At 36.9% G+C, this 27375-nt stretch overlaps 1 protein-coding gene across 13 annotated transcripts in view; it reads left to right on the forward strand.

Moving 5' to 3' along the window:
* MAGI2 (membrane associated guanylate kinase, WW and PDZ domain containing 2) overlaps positions 1-27375 on the forward strand; it is a 1476658-nt gene that overhangs the window by 836725 nt on the left and 612558 nt on the right. For all 13 annotated transcript variants that reach the window (XM_030825454.1, XM_030825458.1, XM_030825457.1 and 10 more), the window contains one exon: positions 5898-6017. In XM_030825454.1, coding sequence (XP_030681314.1) covers positions 5898-6017 — 120 coding nt within the window. The remainder of the gene's footprint in view (positions 1-5897; positions 6018-27375) is intronic.

Consider the following 27375-nt stretch of genomic DNA (forward strand, 5'->3'; position numbering starts at 1 on the left):
GCAGTATTTGGTTTTCTGTTCGTACATTAGTTTGCTAAGGATAACAGCCTCCGGCTCCATCCATGTTCCCATAAAATACATGCTCTCGTTCATTTTACGATTGCATCGTATTACATGGTGTATATCTACCATGTTTCTTTATCCAGTCTGTCACTGAAGAACATATAGGTTGATTCCATGTCTTTGTTATTGTGAATACTGCTGCAGTGAACATTCGTGTGCACATGTCTTTACGGTAGAATGATTTATATTCCTCTGGGTATATGCCCAGTAATGGGATTGCTGGGTTGAGTGGTAGTTCTGTTTTTAGCTCTTTGAGGAATTGCCATACTGCTTTCCACAATGGTTGAACTAATTTACACTCTAATAACAGTGTATCCTTTTTCCCACAACCTTGTCATTTTATTCTTTTAAAAATGAGGGTTGACATGTAAGTGTCTGTGTATGTGCACATACACCAGTCATTGGAACCCACCATGCACTGCCATGTTTATCCTTTGAAAATGATTTTGATAGTTCAAAAATACCTGTATCGGGCACCAAGATGTTAAGCCAAATGACCTAAGTTAATCCAAGCAATAAGTGAAATAAGTGAAATTTCTCTTTAAGGATGTAGTGATTCTTTCTAAAATATAACCAGGCTCTTTCTGGATCCCCTGTTGACTTCCAGCAGTCTCCCACTTAGCTAACACTCACCTGGGTAGTGTACAGCCTACAAGTATTGTGGGTCTCTGCTCCCCTTCAGGTCTTTTTCTCACAGTCTCTTCTCCTCCACCCCTTTCTCCATACTGTCTAAGCTAACAGAAATCTCAGTATTTGACCCACTAAATTGTGCATAGGTTCTAACTATCTGATTTATAGTCAATTAATAAGATTTAACCCTTTATAGCATACTAGATAACTTTTTATTTTTTATTTATTATCTGCCTCTCCCTATTAAAATATTAGTTCCATGAAGGCAGGAATCTTAGTCTGTGTTATTCAGAGATATAGCTCAAGCATCTAGAATAGTGTTTGGCACATAGTGCTCAGTTAATATTTATGGCAAGACTTCATTAAAAAAATCATTTCTGCTCTTGCAGGCAATAGTACTTAACATATAATAATCCTTGTTGAGTATTTAAAATGTGCCAGACATTGTCTTAAGTATGTTATATGAATTATCCCATTTGTTCCTCACATTAGCCCTATGAAGATGCTACTACTATTGTTCCCATTTTACAGATAAGAAAACTAGAGTTTACAGAGGTGGAGAACCTTGCTCAAGGTAATACTGATAACAAGTGGCTGAGTCCTAAAAAGCACAGGCAGCTTACTTTCAAAATATCGTACATTTTAAAGGTAGTTTCTCCTTCATCTGAACCAAAGAGTAATTCTAATGGTGAAAATTTTAGGTTAAAGAGAAAGCAGAATGACACATGACAATCCAGAAAGGGGGGTATTACATAAACAAAAAATTCTTACATTATGTCTTCTCACATGTTCCATCAAGGCAAGCCCACGTAAAGAAACTCCACAGGCTGGCATACCATGAGAGTTGTGTTTTATTGTAAATAATAGAATCATGGCGTTCTCTGTTTCTTCTTGACCCTCAGTATTTTTTTCTCCCTCCCTTTTTCAACCCACTCTCTTGACCATCGATTGGGTAGATAAGCCTTTAGAGAGGAAATGCGATCAGCCTGGTGCTTCACCAGGGCTCATCAGGAAGAGCAGCGGTGAACCTAAAGGAGGGAGGCAGGCATACCAGTGACAGAGCCACCACCTGGTCCAGGAGGGCGGTGCTGGGATCAGAGACAGCACAGATGGGAAGGATGATGTTGTGGAGATACGGGACATAGAACTTGCCAAATATTTGGAGATGTGATAAAGGAGTGAGGGAGGACTCAAAGGTAGGTGACTCTGAGGTGAAAGTTTCAAACCGGCACGACTAGAAGAATGGTGGTGGCATGAACAGGGGAGCAAGATGAAGAAATACATTTTCATGATTACATTTTCCTGAAATGCTGTCAGATTTGCCACTAGTGAGGGTGGAATAAAGACATCTTCAGGCTTGGAAAATCTCAAACAATGTAGCTTCCATGCAACCTTCGACAGGAAGCTTCCAACAGATGTGCTCTGCCACCATGAGGATGTAGACCACAAAAATAGACATGGGGTCTAGGGAAGAGGAGAAACTGCACAAGAGAGAGGCAAAGTGACTCCCCAGGATGATGGCAAAGAATGATCCCTGGATGGCAGCCGACAGTCCAGACTGGAGCATGTCAGAAGCCTCCAGGAAAGATTTCTTCAATAGGATAAACTTGATAAAATATAAAATCTATTTGTGAATTTTGAGAGGAGATTTATCTCTCAAGGAGAGAGTTTATTTAATGATTAATGAATGGAAAATGGAAATGAAAACATATTACATCGAGAGTAATAAGTTACACACGGCCGAGCGCAGTGGCTCATGCCTGTAATCACAGCACTTTGGGAGGCCAAGGTTGGGGAATCACAAAGTCAGTAGATTGAGACCAGCCTGGCCAACACGGTGAAACCCATTCTCTACTAAAACTACAAAAATTAGCCAGGTGTGGTGGCGCACACCTGTAGTCACAGCTACTGAACAGGCTGAGGCAGGAGAATCGCTTGAACCCTGGAGGCAGAGGTTGCAGTGAGCCATGATCGTGCCACTGCATTCTCAGCCTGGGCAACAGAGCAAGACTCCGTCTCAAAAAAAATAAAAATTACACACAAAAAGTCAGTACACGAGTTTCAGCTGGGAATAGATTTACATAGAATTATTAATGTAAACGCTTAACACTAATCTAAACACAAGATTGTTCCATTAGAAGAATGAAAGGAAAGCAGGACGTGGTATGTGCAGTGGGGTTAGAATTGTAGACAAAAGAGTTAAATTCTCATTTTCTTTAAAATCAAGAAATAATTACTAAAGTAAAAACTCAAGAGATATCTTGAAGTATTTAGAGATTTGGGGGTTAAATTAGTCAGCTAAAATCAGTGTATTTGCCTCTGGATAAAAAGAAAGGGCTACCGGGGGCTGGGTGGTGATAATGAGGGTCTGCTTTTCAAAAATAACAAGTCTTATGGAATTGTTTGAAGACTTAAAATATCTGTATATGCAACTTTGACAAAATATTTTATTTATTTAATTTATTTAATTTAAAATATATAATTCTAAAAGCAAAGGAAAAGAAATTTGTCTTAGCAAGATGGATGATAATTCCAATAAAGTCTTAATTTTGAAGGAAAAATACAAGAGTAATGCAGATAAGAAAAATGAAAATTAGGAAACTTTAGGAAATTTGGTTTCAGATTCTCTCTTACTTTACCAAGAAAGAATGAGCTCATGTCTTCTGCAAAACGTCAAAGCAGTTGAATATTAGAAAATGTTGGGAATATAAGAGAGAGACAAGAAGACACACATAAAAGAATTACCAAGCATCAGGAGGATCAAACTGACATTAAGTAATCTGAATTTGTGGAGTACTTTGTCAGAGAAAGTTTACGTTTTTTTATAGCAACTGCTGTCAACAATGAAATAACCAACAGTGAACATGGGGGTTAATTATGAGTGGGGGAATCATGAAGGTGAACTAAAGGAAGGAAGAGATTCTGTTTTTTTTTTCCTAGTCCTTTAGTAGTTAGGGAAGCAAGTAAAGCCAGATTTGGGGAACATCAGGGAAATTACAAGAGATCAGGGACTAGAGATCATAATTAGAAAGAAGAACAGAATAGGAAAAAAGGATCAGAGACTGATGTCAAAGATGGAGGTTGCAGCATTTGAGATTGTAGAGCAGAACTTCAAGCCACAATGAGGTAGGTGAACTGTCAGTCCAAGTAGGCAGCCAGCATCAGCTGGGTTAATAGCAATAAGTGATACTCACTGATGTTGCCTATCACAGAAGGAAAAACTCAGTCACGATGGAGATGGAAAGCCATTTAGTGAACCGAAAGTACTGATGGGCCTCCCAAGAAGAGCACAACTACGAATGTTCACTAAAATTTGGTACAGCCATGTTACTCCAAACAAGTCAGCAGCCCTGGAAATTGCCCTCAGTCATGTGATCCTGGTGCTCACGTGGTGCTAGGAATGCATTACCATACTGCAAGCAGTTAAAGTGTGCAGCTTCTGAAATATGCAGATGAATTAGTAAGGAAAATTGAGTCTTTGTTACGTGATTTTTTTCTTAATGATTGGAGTGTGTTCTAAATAAACAGAAAAACAAATTGATTGCCAAAAACCATGTTAATGCACTTTTAATTCACAAGGGTTAAGCACATAAAAGTCAGAATATTGAAAGTTAAGGTTCTCATAGAAACATTAATTTGACAATATTATGCATACTAGATGTAGGTGGTTTGTATTTTATAGCATAAAAGCAGCAGGAAATATTGCAAAATGTGACTCAGTTAAACAAAATAACCAATTCAGGGAAAGTCATTAAACATGATTATGGAAAAAAATTGTTTTGCAACCCCCAAAGACGAGTTATAAAACCTGATTTTAGAAAATAATAACTTCAAATCTTAAAAAATGTTTTCAATAGGAATTATTCATTTTTATCCAAAATCAAATTTCCCTGGCATATTGTACATTCTGACATTAGCTTCTGCTTCTCAGTTGCAGTCCAGATTTGATTCTAATACACCAAAAGGAGAACTGACTGGTTATTTTCATGACCTAGTTGATAAAGATTTCAAATGCAGAGAACAAAAATAAAATTTAAGGATTTAAAATACTTTTTTAGCATATAGACAATATGGAGAAGTCTATATATATGAAGCCTGCCAATGTTACTACCTTATATATCTGGCCTCTGTATATTTCTGCATACTTCTTTGCATGTATGCATTATGTAAATTCCAATCTGACCATGCAAAATGCCTATGTAGGTGGCATAGAAAAAGGAAGAAGCTTAGGGGCATATTGAGGGAAGGAAGTATTACCTGGAAACAAACCTGCAGCCTTGAATATGTCTCTGTTTCTGCTCTTGCCGCACAAACTGGACAGCATGCCTGGAAGACTGTGTTCTTCAGGAGAGCTGGACTGAGCTACAGTCTGAGTAGCTGATACTCCTGCCACCTTGGCCCTCATAGCTCCATTCCCTCTATGGGTGATGGAGGAGTCAGGAACGGTGGTCCCATGCAGTAACCCTTGGTAGGGAGTCACTTCAGTCAGAATTAGAGGCAGTAATGAAAGAAGATAGGCCACATAAGGGAGAGCCTGTGTGATGGAGTCAGAGAAAGTTTTCTCCTGTCGAATTAGATACTATATTCCCAGCATCACAATTACTACTGCAATTTAATTATTACACAATTCTAATTATTTAATTTTAAGTAATAGTAAAGGTTTTGTGAACCTTTAAATCAAATAAAAATGGCTCTGGGTGCAAATTTAACAAATGAAAACCAACAAACAGTCCTCCCAAAAGAAAGCAGATTAAGAAAATAAAAAGACAAATTGACATTTTCCTGAGATCGCTACTTTTCCATTGTATTTTATGTCATAGCACAGCAGTCTGCAGGACAATAGAGGTTCATTCATGGAGTTAAATATATAAATTCCTGAACTAGCAGACTGCTGGCTCAATTTCCAAACCACCTCTTCAAAAAGGGCACAATGTTCTGAATTTTCCCTGAAAAATATATGCAGCCATATCCCATGGCAATGAACTCTTTATAAGCTTGATGAAGAAAAGTGCTTTGTACGTTTACTTTAATCTTTACCCCCTGCTGTTTTCTGTTGCCAAACAAACAGAAGGACAAATGCAAACTGCCAACTTGCAGGATGTACAAACAAGTGGCACTGAATATTCAGAAGTATGGTGGTATTTCTAAAGTTCAACAACAAATCACTTAGCGTCTTTCTTTTGTTTTTACTTTTCTTTATTCAGGCACCACAAGGCCACATAAGGAGGGTGAGGTCCCTGGAGTGGATTATATTTTCATCACTGTTGAAGATTTTATGGAATTGGAGAAAAGTGGTGCTCTCCTAGAAAGTGGGACTTATGAAGGTAAGCACAGCGTTCCTGAGAGATCTTTCTTGTTGGCATCACGTTTTTCTCATTCGATGGAAATGCACTGGAACACCAGGTTACTAATGGGCTGTTTGGGGTTTGAGAGCTTTAATAAGATGAGTTTAGAAACGTATCCTTAAAAAGTTAAAATACATCTCAATTAAGTGTACTTTTAATATGCCTGGAGAAAAATATATTTGTTAAAATATTTTATATTTTATATATATACCCATTATATATATACCCATTTTATACACACACACACACACACACACACACACACACACACCCATTGAAGTATTGTTGTGCTTGTCTCCTGAGGTTAAGCTGTGATCTTTCAGATAAAATGTCTTTATCTCAAGATGTCATCTAAAAGAAGGAAGGGCTAGAATTCTAGGCCTGTCATTATCCCTGTGTGGCTTTCTCAAATTACTCTACCTCACTGGCCTTCACTTTCCTCCTATGCAAAATGACAGGGTAGAAAAAAATATGATCTGTGAATGAACTCCAAAGCTCCACCACATTAGAAGTCTCCTTGTGTACCCAAATCAAACGTGAACAGCAAATGAAACCAAAACCTTGAATGCAGGAAATATGCCTCAGTGGAAGAAGCACTGAAACATAAGCCAAAATCTCTGTTTCAAACTAGGCTTCATTATTTATCTGCTACAAAAATTAAGTAACAGTTAATGTCACTAAACCTTAGTAGTCTCATCTGTAAAAGTGGAATGATGGCATTAAAAATACAAATAAGTAACAATACGTTGATATGATTGCATTTATCAATTTGGGTAACATTTATATGCATCTAGTTTATATCTAATTAAAGTATGTATCTGTGTATAGAAAATGAAATTATAACTAAAAAGTAGAAAATAATTTTTCATTCCTACTTCACAGTTACAAAGTATATGGACAGATGCTATTATTAAGTTCAAAGATTAGTTTTATTGAACTGCAATTAATAGTGATATTAAAAACAAAATTCATGATATATACTTTGCTGCTTAGCCTATCACACATGCAAAGTTCACCAAACATCATCAAATAAGCTGGGTTTGCCACGTTAACAGTTGGGCCCTCTACTTTCTCCTCGATTTATAGTCATGTGTCTCTTAATGAAAGGGATACTTCTGAGAAACACATGGTTAGGCTATTTCATCATTGAGTGAACGTCATAGAGTGTACCTACACAAACCTAGATGCTACAGCCTGGCGCATTCTAGGCTAAGTACTGTAATCTGTTGTTTCCAGGCTACAAACCTGTATGGCATGTTACCATACTGAATACGTAGGTAATTGTAACTCAATGGTAAGGATTTATCTAAACATACCTAATCATAGAAAAGGTTAACTTAAAAATATGGTATAAAAGATTAAAACAGTATAGCTATATAAGATACTTACCATGAGCATTTCTTCATGTATTTTCTGGCTGCATAAATGTCTTCTTTTGAGAAGTGTCTGTTCATGTCCTCTGCCCACTTTTTGATGGGGTTGTTTGTTTTTTTCTTGTAAATTTGTTTGAGTTCATTATAGATTCTGGATATTAGCCCTTTGTCAGATGAGTAGGTTGCAAAAATTTTCTCCCATTCTGTAGGTTGCCTGTTCATTCTGATGATAGTTTCTTTTGCTGTGCAGAAGCTCTTTAGTTTAATGAGATCCCATTTGTCGATTTTGGCTTTTGTTGCCATTGCTTTTGGTGTTTTAGACATGAAGTCCTTGCCCACGCCTATGTCCTGAATGGTATTGCCTAGGTTTTCTTGTAGGATTTTAATGGTTTTAGGTCTAACATATAAGTCTTTAATCCATCTTGAATTAATTTTTGTATAAGGTGTAAGGAAGGGATCCAGTTGCAGCTTTCTACATATGGCTAGCCAGTTTTCCCAGCACCATTTATTAAATAGGGAATCCTTTCCCCATTGCTTGTTTTTGTCAGGTTTGTCAAAGATCAGATAGTTGTAGATATGCGGCATCATTTCTGAGGGCTCTGTTCTGTTCCATTGATCTACGTCTCTGTTGTGGTACCAGTACCATGCTGTTCTGGTTACTGTAGCCTTGTAGTATAGTTTAAAGTCAGGTAGCGTGATGCCTCCAGCTTTGTTCTTTTGGCTTAGGATTGACTTGGCGATGCGGGCTCTTTTTTGGTTCCATATGAACTTTAAAGTAGTTTTTTCCAATTCTGTGAAGAAAGTCATTGGTAGCTTGATGGGGATGGCATTGAATCTATAAATTACCTTGGGCAGTATGGCCATTTTCACGATATTGATCACTGGCCATCAGAGAAATGCAAATCAAAACCACAGTGAGATACCATCTCACACCAGTTAGAATGGCCATCATTAAAAAATCAGGAAACAACAGGTGCTGGAGAGGATGTGGAGAAATAGGAACACTTTTACACTGTTGGTGGGACTGTAAACTAGTTCAACCATTGTGGAAGTCAGTGTGGCGATTCCTCAGGGATCTCGAACTGGAAATACCATTTGACCCAGCCATCCCATTACTGGGTATATACCCAAAGGACTATAAATCATGCTGCTATAAAGACACATGCACACGTATGTTTATTGCGGCACTATTCACAATAGCAAAGAGTTGGAACCAACCCAAATGTCCAACAACGATAGACTGGATTAAGAAAATGTGGCACATATACACCATGGAATACTACGCAGCCATAAAAAATGATGAGTTCGTGTCCTTTGTAGGGACATGGATGAAACTGGAAAACATCATTCTCAGTAAACTATCGCAAGGACAAAAAACCAAACACTGCATGTTCTCTCTCATAGGTGGGAATTGAACAATGAGAACTCATGGACACAGGAAGGGGAACATCACACTCCGGGGACTGTTGTGGGGTGGGGGGAGGGGGGAGGGACAGCATTAGGAGATACACCTAATGCTAAATGACGAGTTAATGGGTGCAGGAAATCAACATGGCACATGGATACATATGTAACAAACCTGCACATTGTGCACATGTACCCTAAAACCCTAAAGTATAATAAAAAAAAAAAAAAAAAAAGATACTTACCATGAATGGAGCTTGCAGGACTGTAAGTTGCTCTGGGTGAGTCCATTAGTGGATGAGTCCGTGAGTGACTGAGTGACGAGTGAATGTGAAGGCCTAGGAAATTACTACATACTACTGTAGACTTTATAAGCACTGTGCACTTAGGCTATATTAAATGTACTTAAAACTATTTTTTCTTCAATAATAAATTAACCTTAGCTTACTATAACTTTTTACTTTATAAACTTTTCCATTTTTTTAACTTTTTGACTCTTTTGTAATCACACTGGGTTTAAAACACAAACACATTGTACAGCTGTACAAAACTATTTTTTCTTTCTTTGTATCCTTAATCTATAAGCTTTTCTCTATTTAAAATTGTTTTAATTTTATAATTACTATACTTAAATTATGTTTTGTCTGGGGGCTGGGAAACATTTTTACATTGTTTGTAGCCAATCATTTTTATATTTGTCAATTTAAATCTTATGGGTCTTTTTTATCTCTCTTGATGTCAAATTTTATAGTCTTTTTAAATAAATCCATTTAATTAAAATGTTCAAACAAAATTGTTTTAACTTTTTAAACTTTTTTGTTAAAAACTGAGACACAACCACACACATTAGCCTAGGCCTACACACAGGGTCAGGATCATCAGTATCACTGTCTTCTACCTTCACATCTTGTCCCACTGGAAGGTCTTCAGGGGCAATAACAGGCATGGAGCTGTCATCTCCTATGAGAACAAAGCCTTCTTCTGGATACCTCCTAAGGACCTGCCCAAGGCTGTTTAACAGTTAACGTTTTTTAATAAGTAGAAGGAATACACTCCTAAAATAACAAAAAGTAAAATACAGTAATTAAGCCAGTAATAGTCATTTATTATCATTATCAAGTATTATATGCTATACATAACAGTATGTGCTATACTTTTTTTTCTTCTTCAACTTTTAAGTTACATAGATAAATACGTGCCATAGTGGTTTGCTGCACAGATCATCCCATCACCTACGTATTAAGCCCAGCATCCATTAGCTATTCTTTCTGATGCTCTCCCTCTTCTCAGCACCCACCCAAAAGGCCCCCAGTGTGTGTTGTTCTCCCCTATGTCCATGTGTTTTCATCAACAAACTCCCACTTCCAAGTGAGAACATGCAGTGTTGGGTTTCCTGTTCCTGCATTAGTTTTCTGAGGACAATGGCTTCCAACTCCATCCATGTCCCTGCAAAGGACATGATCTCATTTCTTTTTATGGCTGCATAGTATTCCATGGTATATATGTACCACATTTTCTTTATCCAGTCTTTGATTAACCATTCAGGATGTAGGCACGGGTAAATGTTTTTTGATGAAAACACCAAAAGCAATTGCAACAAAAGCAAAAATTGACAAATGGGATCTAATTAAACTAAATAGCTTCTGCACAGCCAAAGAAGCTATCATCAGAGCGAACAGACAACCTACAGAATGGGAGAAAATTTCGCAATCTGTCAGACAAAGATCTAATATCCAGAGTCTACAAAGCACTTAAAAAATTTTACAAGAGAAAAATAACCACTTTAAAAAGTGGGCAAATGACATGAACAGACACTTTGAAAGACATACATGTGGCCAACAAATATATGAAAAAAAGCTCAACATCACTGATCATTAAAGAAATGCAAATCAAAACCACAATGAGATACCATCTCACATGTCAGAATGGCTATTATTGGAATGTCAAAAAACAACAGATGCTAGTGTGGTTGCTGTACTTTTATACAATTGGTAGAACGGTAGGTTTTGTTATACTAACATCCACAAACACAAATGAGTAATGCGTTGCACTATGATGTTACAAGGGCTGCAGTGTCACTGGGCAATAAGAATTTTTCAGCTCCATTACAAGTTTATGGGACCACCATGATATATGTGGTCTGTCAGTGACCAAAATGTCATTACACAATGCATGACTGTTCTTAGTTTAGTGAACTGTAGTTATTCAAGAACTCAGTATTTTGAAGTTGTTAAAAGTATTAAAATCTGCCAGGCGCAGTGGCTCACGCTTGTAATCCCAGCACTTTGGGAGGCCGAGGCGGGTGGATCACGAGGTCAGGAGATTGAGACCACGGTGAAACCCCATCTCTACTAAAAATACAAAAAAAAATTAGCCGGGCGTGGTGGCGGGCGCCTGTAGTCCCAGCTACTCAGAGAGGCTGAGGCAGGAGAATGGCGTGAACCCAGGAGGCGGAGCTTACAGTGAGCCGAGATTGCGCCACTGCACTCTAGCCTGGGCGACAAAGCGAGACTCCGTCTCAAAAAAAAAAAAAAGTATTAAAATCTCTTCCATTAGCATTTATAAGGCAATCTAGGCGGAGACATTTGCCTAAATTTTAGCTGAGATGTTTAATTGCTTCTTGCCACATTTACAGGAAATAGGCAAAAATACCCAGGAAAAGGAAATGGTTTTATGCATTAGTGCTGTACCTTCTTCATATTGTCAAAAATAAAAGATAGTAGAGATTTATTGAAAACATTTTAAATAAAGAAGTTGTGTTAATAATATAAAGCTGCCTTAAACTATATATGAAAAATAACTAAATCATAGAAAATAACTTTATCAAAGATGTTAAATAATACATTTTACAGAATAATTTCCCATGGGCTTTGTGACATTATTTAGTAACATTCATTAGTTTGCACACCTTTTAATAATAATGTATTACCTTATTTAAATATCATTTATGTAAGAATGAACCAATGGCTTAACATATAAGATCATTAAAAGAATAGCATGATTAACAATATAACTTTTTGTTTATAAAAATAAAGACTTTGTAAACTGATTTTATATAAGCTGAAAAATTATGTCAAATGTTAATGGTAAATTTCCATTGTTCTCATGATACACTAGATGTCATGACATTTAATATCAATATTTTAAAATACAGCTTAAACTTTAGGTTCCAATTCACTTTTGAAAGTAATATCCTGAAACTGTATGAACATCATCAAGTTTTGTGAGCCAGAATGGGTTACTCTGAATCTTCTTCAGACACCTTTTCAGTAATGGCAGTTTAGTTTCCTGGGTTTGGTGCCAACTTAATTGGCCTAGTGTGCGTAGAGCTGATTATTGGAGAGTGAGGCTGACTTCCATATAAGACTTTGACAATTGTATCAATACCATTGCTTACAAATACACATTGTATACATGGATTAATAATAAGAATCTCTTTTCTCAGGTCACATAATGACCTGGGTAAACACTTAGGGAATGTTCTCAAACCTCAGGATCTTCAGATTTTCCTGTAACTACACCTGAGGAACTAGCAAAATTCACCCAATAAAAATTGCTGCATTTCTTCACTAGTTATAAGCTCTAGACCTAGGGCTACCACTTAATGTGTTTTTTGGGAGTTTTGTTTTTTGTTTTCATTTTGTCAGGGAAAACTAAGGAATGTCTTTTCGCACTGTTGGTACTTTCAGGCTATACAGAATTCTGTGCTACTCAACTAGACAAAGACCTGAGAACTTGTCTATTGAAAAACCTAGCAATTAATGGTTCCTTTAATAAAAAGTCTCATTTATTTAAATTACACATTCTCCCTTCTGCAGTGTTTAGGTCATTGCTCCCTTTCCTCCTCTTCACCTACTGCAGTCTCATGCCTTCGCAGTATTGTTTAGAGTTCTTGGTCAGATCAGAAAATTCATCTATGATATTCTGTGAATACACCAAAGAAAATAAGAAGGAATTGAGTTACTCTCAGCCTTAAGGTTACAGGCCTTCTGTTAACTATGTGGGATCCGTAAGACTGAAAGGGGGTCCCAGAATCTAACCCACAAACCAGAGCAGCAAGACTGCTAATGTAACTGGAGGTAGAGCCATAACCCCCGTTTCTTCTTGCTCATCTGAAATGCTTCCAAAATTGGTGCATTTATTGTCAGGGATATTAGGAACTATTTAATTTTTTTTTTCTATTCACAAAGATCAAGAGAGTCCTTTATAAAATGTCTAGTTTAAGCTGCTCATCATAGAGAAAATCAATTTTATGGTGTTTCTATGCTTCAGCCTCACCATTGGGTTTTAGAACAGGAAACACTCATCTGAAAAATAGTTATGAGGGAAAAGTATTTTTAAACTATTTTTATACATGTGCATTTATTTTATTGCTAATTCTCATTTTAAACTTGGTGGATAGATGTGGCTAAAGCATAATTTGTCCTTTGGTTAGAAATCAGATAGATTGTCCTGATTTGTAGTCCTGCCTCTTAAGCTTTTAAGAAATTAACTTAAAGTCCTTGTTCCAAAAGAGCAATTCTGTTACTTCCTGGAGGCTTCAAGGAAGGGCTTAATGTGCTTTAGTTACCATCTATAGCTATGCCACATGGCTGTGGGCAGGGTTTTAGTTGATTCTTAAAGCCTTTCTTCTGCCTCCACCCCCCTATTCTGAATGCCTCATTTGAATTTGATATAGAACATCTGCTGAATAGCCTTGCATGTGAATTGCCTGGGGGACTTGGCCATGATGGTAACCATCAGGTGTCGGTAAAGGGACTCTTTTCCATGACTTGGATGATTTCATTCTCGCCTTTTCATACTGAATCAGGTTTAAAATTTAGTTGATGAATTTTATTGTTAATAAATTGATTATTAATAATCCATTATTGATTAATAAGCCCTACTGGTGAGTCTGACAAAATCTCAAGTAACATAGAAACTGTGAACCTTCATGTTAGGACTGAAGGTGTTGACTTCCTGTGAACACAGACCACAGAGCTCTTTGGATGAATGCATATAATTCCCTTGGATTTAAGGTCACCTGCAGGTAAAGGTGAGATGCCAAGAGGTGGCACTCTAAAAGTTAAGTACTCCAAGTACCTGCAAGGAAGACAGGTCTTTGGGAACTGTCCAAAGTGCTGAATTAACCAGGACTCTAAATCCGCGAATCCTGCCTGACCTACTTCTTCCAGGTGCCTGTGATTTTACATTGGTGGTTTCACTCACCACTTACAGCAGTTGTCTTCCTCAACCTGTGTTCTGAATGTCATCATTAACTAAACCTGCCTCCCCTGATCTGTGCTTGGATTGATTTCATTTAATTCACCTACTGAGATAATCCACAACTATGTTCCAGAACACCACTTCTGTTGTAACATCTGCTACCATGTTAGGCTGTTTTGTTTTTAAAATAAAGCTATTTTTCTATCTATTGAAAAGGTCATTGATCCTAGAGTTAAATGTTTTCTTTAAGTGGACATAAGCCCAATTGTAATATTGTCCCAATATTTAAGAGGATCAAATCAAGACCAGCAAGTTATTTAGGCATTTGACACAATATAGTACAAATATGACATTTCCCTCCTCCTGTTGTAATTTCTTATAATCAGGGACCCTAGTATACACATAGACTCGAGCCTACTGCAAATAGCACACCAGGTTTCTTGAGAAATTTTACTAAGAGGACTGTGAAATTCAAGTTTTCTCATAACTACATAAAGGAGTGCTGTACATCATGATGTAGCACATAAAATCCTATAGAAATTTAAGAATTAAGTACAAATAATTTTCTAGGCAATTAAGCTAAACACTCCTATGATGAGAGAAGATGTATAAAAAATTCTACACAAATCTGTTTCATTTTACTAGCTAAAATCAGCTTTCATTTTAGCATAGTTTGATGTACTGATGAAATTTTTAATCTGAAATTTTGAATCTGCAATCAAGATAGCATTGGGTGATAGATACTCATAAAAAATCATTATTGGCACCACAGATCATCTTGAGAAAAACCATTCTTCTATCAGTTCAAATTTCTACCCACTGAAATATAAATAATATTTCTCGAAAGGCATATCAATGATAAAATTGATGCTAAGATTTTTGTCATTTTACAAGACCAAAATGATTTCATTTTTTCCCCTTTTCTTTGCACACTATTACAAGAGGAAATTTTTACTGTGTAAGTAATAACCTTCATAACAGCAGTAGATTCTTGGCACTTACATTTAAAAGGGTGCAGCTGTTTTTTTACATATCCAGGTTGTAGCATTTTTTTATTTTGATTCCTGTTTCTGGCAATATTTCTATTGTGGAAGATTCTAGGCCATGCATTAGGGTGTACTTTTTAGGAACACTGACCATTTACAAATCTCACTAAATGTTTATTTGACCAGTAGAGGAAAACATAGCAAAGTTTTGTACCCCTTTGAGGTTTTATAATGCCAGAATTTTTTGGTAAGTGATTAAATTTGTGTTCAGAGTTATCGACAGATAGTGTACGATTTTTGCATGCTATGTTGGTCCAAGGTAAGGCACTAAGAATGGAAGTGTCATTGTCTTCTACAATGAAGTACAATTAGCTTTCAGTTTAGGAATTTTTTGAGCCCAGCTTTTTTGAAATATGCAATGTAAATGACTATTTCTAAGCACTTTTTTCTCCCCAAAGAGACTAGAAGGACTGACATAAGCAATTAATGATTTTAATATTATATAAATCATATAAAATTATTAACTTAAGGACTAATATCAGAGAAAATGAAGTGACTTGCTCTGACACCTTAACTACAATATTAACCTGTTTACTGTTTGTTCTGTAAGTTTTTTGTTCCATTGTAGCTGAAGGAAATATAATTAAGGTCAATATGCATGGGCATAGGATTCACTTCTTCGACTCTCTCACAATCCATTATATTATTAGGTAAAACCTAGGGTTCCGAAACTGCGATGTTCATAGTTTAATTCATTTTTCTCACACTCATATCTTTAATTACAGTGATTTGCTAACTCTTGTACACATCTCCTAGTGATTTTTTCTTTTTCGTTTTGTTTTATTTTTAATGGACCAATAATAATTGTGTATGTTTATGGGATATAATGTTTCAAAACATGGCAATATGGAATGATCAAGTCAGGCTAATTAACATCTCTAGCACTTCAATAGTTGTTGTTTCTTCATGATGAGAACATTTGAAATTCTTTTTTTTTAGCGATTTTGGACTATACAATACGTGATGACTATAGTCACCATGCTGAGTAATAGATCACCAGAACAAATTTCTCCTTCTAACTGAAACTTTGTACCCTTTGACCAACATTTTCCCTGTATGTGTCTACCCTCTGTCCTTCACAGCTTCTGGTAACCACCACTCTACTCTCTCCTTCTATAAATTTGACTTTTTTCGATTCCAGATATAAGTGAAATCATGTCGTATTTGTCTCTCTGTGCCTGGCTTAAATCACTCAATATAATGTCCTCTAGGTCTATCCACATTGTTTTAAATGGCAGAATTTTCTGCTTTTTAAAGGCTGAATAGTATTCTATTGTATATACCACAATATAAAAATACATTATCTAATGATTGACACTTCAGTTGTCTCCATTTTAATCTGAAACACATCGAAAATTCACCCAGAAAAAAATCATGTCCTTTGAGTAGGAAGAAGAAAAATCATGACTTCAAAAATTTTACTTATATTTCTCCCTACTGCTTTAACAAACAGAACCTACTTACCTTGAATAATTAGGTGCATATTTTCAAACCCTCTGTGTTGTTTTTCTGAGTGGACAAAAATTGGATAACAAAACTGATAATATATCATAATTTAATGTGTGTATTGCTGCAGCTATGAATATATATTGTAATATATTCACTGGATCTGACAACTCCATGACTTTCAAATACAGTAAATTTCCTCATTCTATAAGAGGCACACAAGAGAGTCTTGATGAAATTGATTCCAACCGTTTTTAACTTAAGAGTCCATGTTTCTCTGATATATCCCCATAGATACAAGCAGTGGCTCTTGCATATTAAGTCTTGGATTTAACACATAGACCATAATAAAGCAAATATTTTATTTACCCTAGTCTTTCTCAGTGGTGCCCTAATGTGATGACAAAGGTTTTTCAGAGATTTGTTCTATGCATTAATGATTTGAAAGCTATAACCTGATGTCCTGTTGTATAAAAGTCATTTTTGTATTTGAATTTAAAATCTGAAAAAGAAAACCTCAGACATTCTTTCTTTATATCTTCTACATTCCTAATCTGGGGGACAAAGGAGAATAAAATCTAGTTGACCTCAGGTCTGTTATTTCTCTCAGGGGAAATAGAAATAATCAACACTGGAAAAATCAATGCCCTCATTTTTATTGCCAAGTAGCTACCTTATTTAAATCATTGATATCCAACCAAGTTATGACAGATGTAGATGGTTTTATGAATTATTTTATAAACTGCAACTTTTATTCAGACTGCACAAAGCCAATATCTGAAACTTTGAGGCCTCTATTGACCATGCTGTAAACAGAAATACTGAGCGGCTTGATTAAAATTTATAAAGTAATATTTGTCAAAATACTCTGCTGCCTATTTTTAAAAGCAATCATGTTATAGAATATTCACACTGTATGAAAGCTCCTCCTTATTGAAGGCTTGGAAACCCTCATTATTATGGCAAATCATTCATAACAATAGATTAAAATTTAGTATCAGTACCTCCTTGACTAGTAGTTCTCTTAGATCCGTTATAGGTTGTATCTATATGTAGCAACCAGATAAAATCAGTAGCAATTGTCCACATATGATGGCTGCAGAGAACTGATTCCATGAAAGGAAATTCTGAAACACTGTACAAATATGAATTTTTAGAGACCAGTAGAAGGCACAAATTTAAATTATAAGTTACAACAAAATGGAAAGTTTGACTTACACTGTCTTCAACCTATTTATTTTAGCTATACTGGCCTCCTTTCTGTTTCTCAAATAACCAGCACATTCCTACCCACACAGGATCTTGAATTTGTCATTTCATTTTCCTGGACCACTTTTCTTCCTAATATCCACCTGTTCCTTTTTGTCACTTTATGATACTCATCCAAAAATCAGGTCTTCAGGGAGCTCCTACCTGACTACCTTATCCAAAATTGGACTTGCCCTCATTTTCTATTCCATTCCAATTATTTATTTTTTATTGCACTTATAACTGACCATTTATTCTATATCCATTTATTTGTTTATTGTCAGTGTACCTCACTAGAAAGTAAACTCAGAGGGTCAGAAAATTTGTTTGAATCACAGTTCATTTTCAAACTTAGAATAATCTCTGGCACCTAAGCAGTGCTCAATAAAGGTGGGTGGAATGAATGGATGAATACCTAAGTTTCTTCTTCTAACCCAACAATGAGAACCCTTCTACCCCCACTTATAGATTTAGCCTGACCCAAGACTCTGGGGCATATCCACTTCCTTGGCTCTAGGCCAATACTTTGAAGCTGCAGCATCCGTTTGGCCTTAGAATCTAGTCCTGAGTTAACCACGTGTCATAACTGATAATTTTGTTTTTATCCTAATTCTCATCATTAACATTGTGAGTCTCTTTCTCTCATATGTTTCCCTCTCACTTTATCTGGGATGTAGTTCTTATCTTGCTATGGCCATTCCTATAGTGTGGTTTTCCCTACACTAATTCATAGTGTATCAAATCGCTCAAACTCCAAACAGTACATTTGGTCAACAAAACTATGCCTTCAATCACTCCCTCCATACACACACACACACACACACACACACACACACACACACACACACAGTTCTATGTATTTTACTACCTATGAATTAATGATAATTATCCTTCCCTAAAATTTGTCTTTTTTCATGTTCTCTTTTTTTCCCAAATATTATGAAGACTTCCTTGATTTCTCTGCCTTCAATATAGAAAGCCAGTGGAGAGTTAGAGAACAAAAGTAATGAGGTTAAACCTATGAAAGAGGTAGAAAGGTCCTGGAATATATTGCAAAATATACAAATTCCAAAACTTATTTTAAAACAAAGGAACTGGAATGTGTGTTTTCTCATTAAAGAAATGTAAAGGCTTTGTAAATATGTGGACATGTGGGACTTGGGATTTATTAGCTAATTCACTAACACTTTCTGGCTGCTTTTTGATAAACTATAAGGGAGGATAGGTTTGTTTATTATTCCTTTATTGTAAGGAGAATTAATGGAAAAACTGAAAATAAATTTTTATCAATTAGTGATTGTTCCCTGCTAAGATTTCCACCTCACCTTACCCTTTTCTTCTTTCCTTTTACGTTAGAGTGACTTTAAATTATTTTATAGTAGGTGAAAGTTTGATTCCTTTCACTGATTAATGGGGAAAATTATAAATCTGAAAATGCGTATTTTAAGTATGAATACTAATAGTAACCCAAATTAACACAACATGTGGTGTCAACAAACAAAAAGTTTTAAATAATATACAATAGGCCCAAGATGACATAATCCTGACAATGATGGGTAAATAAAAGGAACATATTTGAGTTAAAATTTTCCAATGAGTTTTCTTCTCTTTTACCTCCAGGCAATATGTAAACATACTACAGCAAGGGGCATGTATTTGGCGAGAGAAACCTGCCCTTTGGCACTGGGATCTGGCATTGGAGGATGCCATTTCCCAAAGGGATCTGTTCCCTTTTGGCTGGTCCATAGGAACAAAAAGGTTTCTGCATGCCAGGTCCCCCAGGATCAATTCTAGACGGATTAAATACTTGCTATTTCTGCCCCTGCTCTCTAAGGATGAGAATAAATGGTCTCCATGAAACTTCCAGAGAAAAACTTTTTGATGCAGCCATCTGGTTTCCCTGGAGATGAAACAAGTGTTATTATACCTGGGATGAAATGTAACACATTGCAACAAGGGCAGTTGCTAGCATTTCTACCTTCAAGGATATCTAGGAATACTAAGTTTCAAAGAGTGTATACAGGTTAGATAATTTTAACTACTCTCCTCCCTTCTCCCCTATTCCCCTTCAATTTAATCGGGGTCTCATTTATGGTAAAATGTAGCAGCAAACTATTAAAAGAAAATGTGTATAATGGTGTATGCAGGTTAGGGAGATATGGGGATGGAGACTCCTGGAGACAGGCACGTTGACAGCCTGACAGTGAAGGAGGACAGAGGGAAAGTACAGAAAGTTGACAGAGGGATGCAAAAACTGAGTTATCCATGGTCATTCTTACAGTGGAAGTGCTTATCAGTCTGGCATAGGTAATCAAAATATTGCAATCCCACATAGCTATTGATTCTCCTAATAATGATGCTGAGCTACCCATAAAACGTTAAGTTATGTGCAGAAAGCTAATATTTAAGAAAGATTTCCTTTAAAGATAATTAAAATTCAAAAGTTTGGACTTCTGAAAGGGAAAGGCTAGAATATTCACCTAATTAGAATACTACATTCCTTGAAAATGCCAGACAAATGTAATGCAACTCTTGGTATAAAATATTTTAACTACCATCTATTTGGAAACAATTTATTATGTAGATTCAAATTTATACTCAAGATTTGACTAAATTGTCTCAACAATTATATCAGAAATGCGTTCTATAAATGCAAACAAACCTGACAATGTTCTTACATGCCTAAAACAATCTAAGTATATATAAATACACTTTTAAAAAGTGATTAGATATTTTACAATTATAATAAAGTTAAAAACTGCATATTCTTTTGCCCCAATAATTTTTTTAATGAAGTCAGAAATCTTTTATGTGGCATATTTGTAAAGCAACTAATGAATGTGCTGGATTTAAAATAGATGTGTAAAACTATTGGTGCATTACTAAATTGTTAAAATTGATGGATTAATAAAATGCAAATTTACAAGTTTATCCATTTTTTAGAAACCTCAGCATGATAGTATGTGGAAATGTTTTCTCTTCTTTTTTTTTTTATTTCATTTTTGGGACACTCACCTGTTCCCCAGAATTCTAAGGAGTAAAAGCTGCAGGACACTTGCTTCAAAGCCTATGTTTTTATCTGGAGAGGAAATAATACATCACTATCTTGGTTGATTTTCCTGAAAAGCCCACATTCACGATTTGCTGTATATGCTAATTTTTGTGTGTGTGATGAAGTCTCACTCTGCCACCCAGGCTGGAGTCCAGTGGCGTGATCCCAGTTCACTGCAGCCTCTGCCTCCCAGGTTCAAGTGATTCGCCTACCTCAGGCTCCCATGTAGCTGGGAATACAAGCATGCACCACCACACCCAGCTAATTTTTTTGTATTTTTAGTAGAGACAAGGTTTCACCCTGTTGACCAGGATGGTCTCAAACTTCTGACCTCAAGTAATCCATCCACGTCAGCCTCCCAAAGTGCTGGGATTACAGGCATGAGCTACTGCACCAGACCTCTGTATATATTCATCTTAGAGGCAAAACAAAATCAAAAGTTAAAGACATTTGGCCTATTATACTGTCACATTTTTAATTCATGTTCATAGTCCTGTCTTTGCAATAACCTTCATTTTAGCACACTCCTTGTTTTTCTTTCTTTTAATATTTAGCTCCTGTTTTCATTCTGTCACAATTTAAAAGATTTTCTTTTTACTAGCCTTTCAAGTGTTTTGTTTCTACCAAAAGCTCACTGGCATTATTTGCTTTCTGTATTTTTACTTTGTTTATCCTTTGCTTTCTTCTGAGAATTAAGGGTCCTTTGTGAATTCTCTACTATAGTTCAACTTTATATCCTAGAAAGCTTCCTGTAGTGGGAAATGCTTCATTTTATACTTCACTTGATCTTATTTCTTGGTTCTGGCTCTTACAAATTAATATATTTTTTCTTCCTGTAGAGCTATGGGGAGAAACAGTGAGAATAATGGAAATGACATTTACTAATGTACCCACAAGGCAATGGCTCATTGTCAACTACAGAGGAAACTTAACTAAAATGATTTATCTGTCCTGTGTAATGAAGCTACACTGTCTTAGAACGGGGCATGCTCATGGGTATTTTGTTCAAATGAAGATTGTAGAGTTTGGCATGTTATGTGTTCAGAAACTGATGTAATGTACCCTGATTCTTCACACTTTACATGTTATTCAGTAAATCTAGTGGTATATTGGCTTCTTCTCTTAGTAAATGGGTCTTACTACATACTTACATTTGCCTGAAGTTTGTGTGAATAAAACTCATCATTTAAATGACATTTTATTTCATTTCTCTTCATCATTTAATAGATTATATCCCTTGTAGTTTAGAAAATGTCATTTTCGGCCTGGCACGGTGGCTCACACCTGTAATCCCAGCACTTTGGGAGGCCGAGGCGGGTGGATCACGAGGTCAGGAGATCGAGACCATCCTGGCCAACACAGTGAAACCCCGTCTCTACTAAAAATACACAAAAATTAGCCAGGTGCGGTGGCGGGCGCCTGTAGTGCCAGCTACTCGGAAGGCTGAGGCAGGAGAATGGCGTGAACCCCGGAGGCGGAGGTTGCAGTGAGCGGAGATCGCGCCACTGCACTCCAGCCTGGGCGACAAAGCGAGACTCCGTCTCAAAAAAAAAAAAAGAAAATGTCATTTTCCTCTTTTATGCTTCTTTAATCTTCAGATCCTTATTCCATTAATGAGACAGGCCTCTCTTGTCATTAGGAGGCTGGTAGGGGAAAACAAATGTTTGTCTCTATGTATATAAGGGTATTGCCTTAACAGAGGAAAAACAATGTGGTTTATTTGTTTTCATTTATTCTTGTCTTCTAATGTTATTTTTTAATTTAAAATTTTACTTTGTTTCTAAAGCATCCCCTGTTAATACTCATTCTCATGTTAGCTGGTTACATTCCCTTTATTCGTGGTTTTTCTTGTGTTGTATTTCTTGGGTGCCCTTATAATTATTTACTTCTATTACATACAATTTGAGACCACACTTGCTTCTTGATAAACTCCTGTAATTCCTTACTATAGAATTAGACTAAAGAAATAATAGTTATTTCATAGAATTGCTTATGTTTCTCCAGTACAGGTTTCCAGTTACTCAAAACAATTTTTTGCTTTTCATGTTTCATGTAAATTTTTGTAACTCTTCTATTACTGAAAAAAAAAATTGTGTCCTAATAGCATATGATTTTTAGAAACAATAGTAGAGGTAGAAATTGTATAAGAGAGTAGAGATGTATATCTAATAATAAATGAAGGTAGATCATGTTTGCCTCAAAATAACAAAATAACAGTAGTATCAAATTCGAACTGAAATATATCAAGACAGAAGGATGAGAAGCTGGAGTTTGGATTATAGACAGAGGCTTCTGGGGGTAGTTGGGGTGGTCAAGTTATTAGAGGAAGAGTCTGGCCGGGCGCGGTGGCTCAAGCCTGTAATCCCAGCACTTTGGGAGGCCGAGGCGGGCGGATCAAAAGGTCAGGAGATCGAGACCATCCTGGCTAACACAGTGAAACCCCGTCTCTACTAAAAATACAAAAAATTAGCCAGGCGTGTTGGCGGGCACCTGTAGTCCCAGCTACTCGGGAGGCTGAGGCAGGAGAATGGCATGAACCCAGGAGGCAGAGCTTGCAATGAGCCGAGATCGCGCCACTGCACTCCAGCCTGGGGGACAGAGAAAGAATCCGTCTCAAAAAAAAAAAAAAAAAAAAAAAAAAGGAAGAGTCGACCTTGCCCAGCCTTGCTAGGACAGAGTGGATTCAGTTCAGTTGTAGGACAATCATTTACAACCTTTTTGTGCTGGATGTCCACTTTCAAGCATAAGAATTGTTGGCAGTACACTTGAAGAAACTAAATACAATCATACTACTGCACCTTTCAGAGGTGAGTGATTGTCTAATGGAATTGTTTGCATCCCAGGCTGTACCTGTGTGTTGTAGGAAGTTTTATCTCTTTGATGTCAACTAAGCCATACCACTGTGTACATCACATTTTCCAACAAACAGCACTGGAACAGAATCTGTCCTCATTTTCAGCAAAAACAGCAATTTCTACAGCTGTGTTAAAATGCAGAAGGTAGACAGTAAAAAGTCGCAGTGCTCCAGTTAACCAAGGCTTTGGTAGGGAATGTCAGAATTATTTGAGTATGTAATAGAGGCCTAGAAATCCTAAGTTCAAATGCCGGTCTTGGATTTGCCACAAACTTAGTGCTGGACATTTACTAAGAGGGCTCTATCTACCCTGTATTTAAATGACTGATAAGTTTCACAGGATATAGGAATGTGATTTGTTCTGAATGATCTTAAGGAGTGAAACAAGGAAAAAGAATAAAGAAAGATTATGGCCTGTTATAAAAAAAAATGCTTTATCATAGCCAAGGCCAATGAAATAATAAATTGAAATTAGTTGCCAAACACAGATTAAGAACTCTCTTGTGAGGGTTGTTCTAAAGGGGATACATACCTGCTAAACATTTGGACTGATGATAACTAAAACATCCAAAACAACACCAGACTTGATACTTTGCATACACAATCTCCAATTTTCACAATGTTTCTTCAATGAAAGTATTATGTTAACCATTTTTACAGAGGAGAAACCTGAAGCGTAAAGATGTTTAGTAACTTGAAGGAAGTCTCTGAAGTAGAAAGGGGAAAAGGTGAAATTGCTTCCAGCCTTCTTTGACACATAGTCTGTGCTTGGAAGACCTGTTTCCCATTGGGAATGCATTCAGTCAAATAAAGTCTAGATTTACCCTATTTCCCTTTCCAAAACAGGATGACTAGCTTTGCTCTTCTATTTGTGCCTCCTTGACCTTCAGTTTCCTTCCAACCATGATACCCATCATTCTAAACCAGTGTTTCCTAAAGTATGCTTGGCAGAACATAAGTCATATGAAATTCTATCCCCCAAAGAGGGAGGAAACCTGTGGTCAAACAAGTTTGGAAAATATAAAATACTGCCTACCATATTCTCTTCGGAAAATTTGTATTACAGATTGTATCTTAAATATTTAAGAAGTTCTGCAATAAAGAAGCCTGTTTAAATTTGTGCTTCCAGCATTTTCAAACTTCTTAGACCATGGAACCAATTGTCATGGAGCTCTATTAACATCTCCCCAGGACTCATATTCTGGAGCACATGTTGGAAAGCAACATCATTCAACCCTCCAGGTCTCCACTGTGTTCCCTGTAAAGTCAAGTGGTTGAGCTGGGTGCCCTTTAAGAGTTCTACCAGCACTATACTAAGTAGTGACGGTTCTCTGTCCACACAGCCAACTCTGCCACAAGCAGTCACTAGGACTCAGCCTCTAGAAACCAAGTCAGCCTGTCCTCCTCCAAGGCCAGTGTTCCCTATCACCCTGAAGCAATTGGATTGATAGAACAGTAGAATGGCCTTTTGAAGTCACAATTACAATCCAACTAGGTGACAATACTTTGCACAGCTGGGGTAAAGTTCTCCAGAAGACCTTGTATGCTCTGAATCAGTATCCAATATGTGGTACTGTTTCTCCCATAGCCAAGATTCACAGGTCCAGGAATCAAGGGGTAGAGTGGAAGTGGCACCACTCACCATCACCCCTAGTGATCCACTAGCAAAATTTTGCTTCCAGTTCCCACATTACATTCTTCTGGCCTAGAGGTCTTAGTTCCAGCGGGAGGAATGCTGCCACCAAGAGATACAATAGTTACGTTAAACTAGAAGTTAAGATGGCCACCTGGAAACTTTGGGCTCCTCCTAAGTCAAGAGGCTAAGAGAGGAGTTACAGTGTTGGCTGGGGTGATTGGCCTGGACTTATCAAGTTGAAATCAGTCTACTACATAACAGAGGTAAGGAAGAGTATGCATGGAATACAGGAGATCCATTAGGGTGTCTCTTAGTATTACCTTGCTCTGTGATTAAGGTCATTGGGAAACTACATCAGCCCAATCCAGGCAGGACTACAAATCGTCCATACCCCTCAGGAATGAAGGTTTGGGTGGGTAGTAGAAGAAGGTAGTCATCAATACCAGCTATGACCAGGTAACCAGCTGCAGAACCAAGGACTGTAATTGTCATGAGTATTTCCTCCTCCTTTTGTTAAAAACATGTTTGTGCATGTAGGCACTCATACTAAGAAAATATCTTCATTTTATTTCCTTTTCCTTCATCATGTGACATAAGATTTATTGACTTTATGTCAACTTTATGTAATAGTATTTGTTAACTTTATGTAATAGTATTTGGGTTGGGGGTTGGTGTGTTTCCTGTTGTATGAAGCATAGTCATGTTCGGCATAATTATGACCTTATTATTGTCTTTACTGAAGATTATTATCTCAGGAGATATATATGGCTTCAAGTTGACAAGGAGTGGACTTGTGATGGTTAACTTGATTGGATTGAAGGATGCAAAGCATTGATCCTGGGTGTGTCTGTGAGGGTGTTGCCAAAGGAGATTAACATTTGAGTCAGTGGGCTGGGGAAGGCAGACCCACCCTTAATCTGGTGGGCACAATCTAATCAGCTACCAGTGAATATAAAGTAGGCGGAAAAACATGAAAATGTAAGACTGGACTAGCCTTCCAGCCTACATCTTTCTCCCATGCTAGATGCTTCCTGCCCTCAAACATTGGACTCCAAGTTCTTCAGTTTTGAGACTCAGACTGGCTCTCCTTGATCCTCAAGCTTGCAGACAGTCTATTGTGGGACCTTGTGATCATGTAAGTTAATACTTAATAAACTCCCATATGTAGATAGATGTAGACATTCTATTAGTTCTGCCCCTCTAGGGAACCCTGACTAAAACAGCCAGTCAGCTAACTAGCAGAGAACAGGGGTGATAACAAGGACAAAAGTGGTTTTGCCCTCAATTTCAGTACCATATAACTATGTGATTCTAGAACAACTTTCCTGAAATTTCTCTTTGCGTAAATTAAAGTGCCTAACATCTCTTAAATCCTCCCCTTCAAAACAGCATTTTATCACATAAATCAACATAGGCATACCAGGGATTAAATTGTAACTCTCAAGTCAGTTACTAGGATACAACAGCATGAATAATAATGATAATAGCAATAAGAAAACTTTAGATAGAGTTTACTATGAGCTAGACTATTCTAAGCTACATACACAGACACACATTATATATGCCTCTATATATACATATATATATGCACACACACATTTAGTCGCCACAAAAACCTTGCAAAGTAGAAACCATTATTATCTCTGTTACACATATGAGGACACTGATACCCAGAAAGGTATAGCAAATGATCTCAAAGCCAGTTGGGGACAGGGGAAGGCATGGAAGGGTAGAAGTGTGTGAATGGGGAGAAAGGGCTTGCGAAGAGGATTGATTTGAAGAGTTATGCTATGACTCCATCCCCACCGAAGCAAAGATGTGAAAGGTAATTATCCCTTTACATTAAGTCAAGAGAGGGATTTAATATGTGTCACCTTAGTGTGTGGCCTGATAGACTGGTATCTACAATGAGCCTAAGAAATCAAAAGGCCATGCTTGGGCTTGAGCGGCCTATGATAGCTGAAAAAGGAAATTAATTTGCTCTCAGCCTCCTGGCACAATGCTATGTGTTTCATGGTCCATATTGGAATATGTTCAAGAGAAGCCAACATGGAACTGTTTTATGTCCTCTTG

This window comes from Nomascus leucogenys, chromosome 13 (assembly GCF_006542625.1).
Source record: "Nomascus leucogenys isolate Asia chromosome 13, Asia_NLE_v1, whole genome shotgun sequence".
In the NCBI taxonomy this organism is placed as follows: domain Eukaryota; kingdom Metazoa; phylum Chordata; class Mammalia; order Primates; family Hylobatidae; genus Nomascus; species Nomascus leucogenys.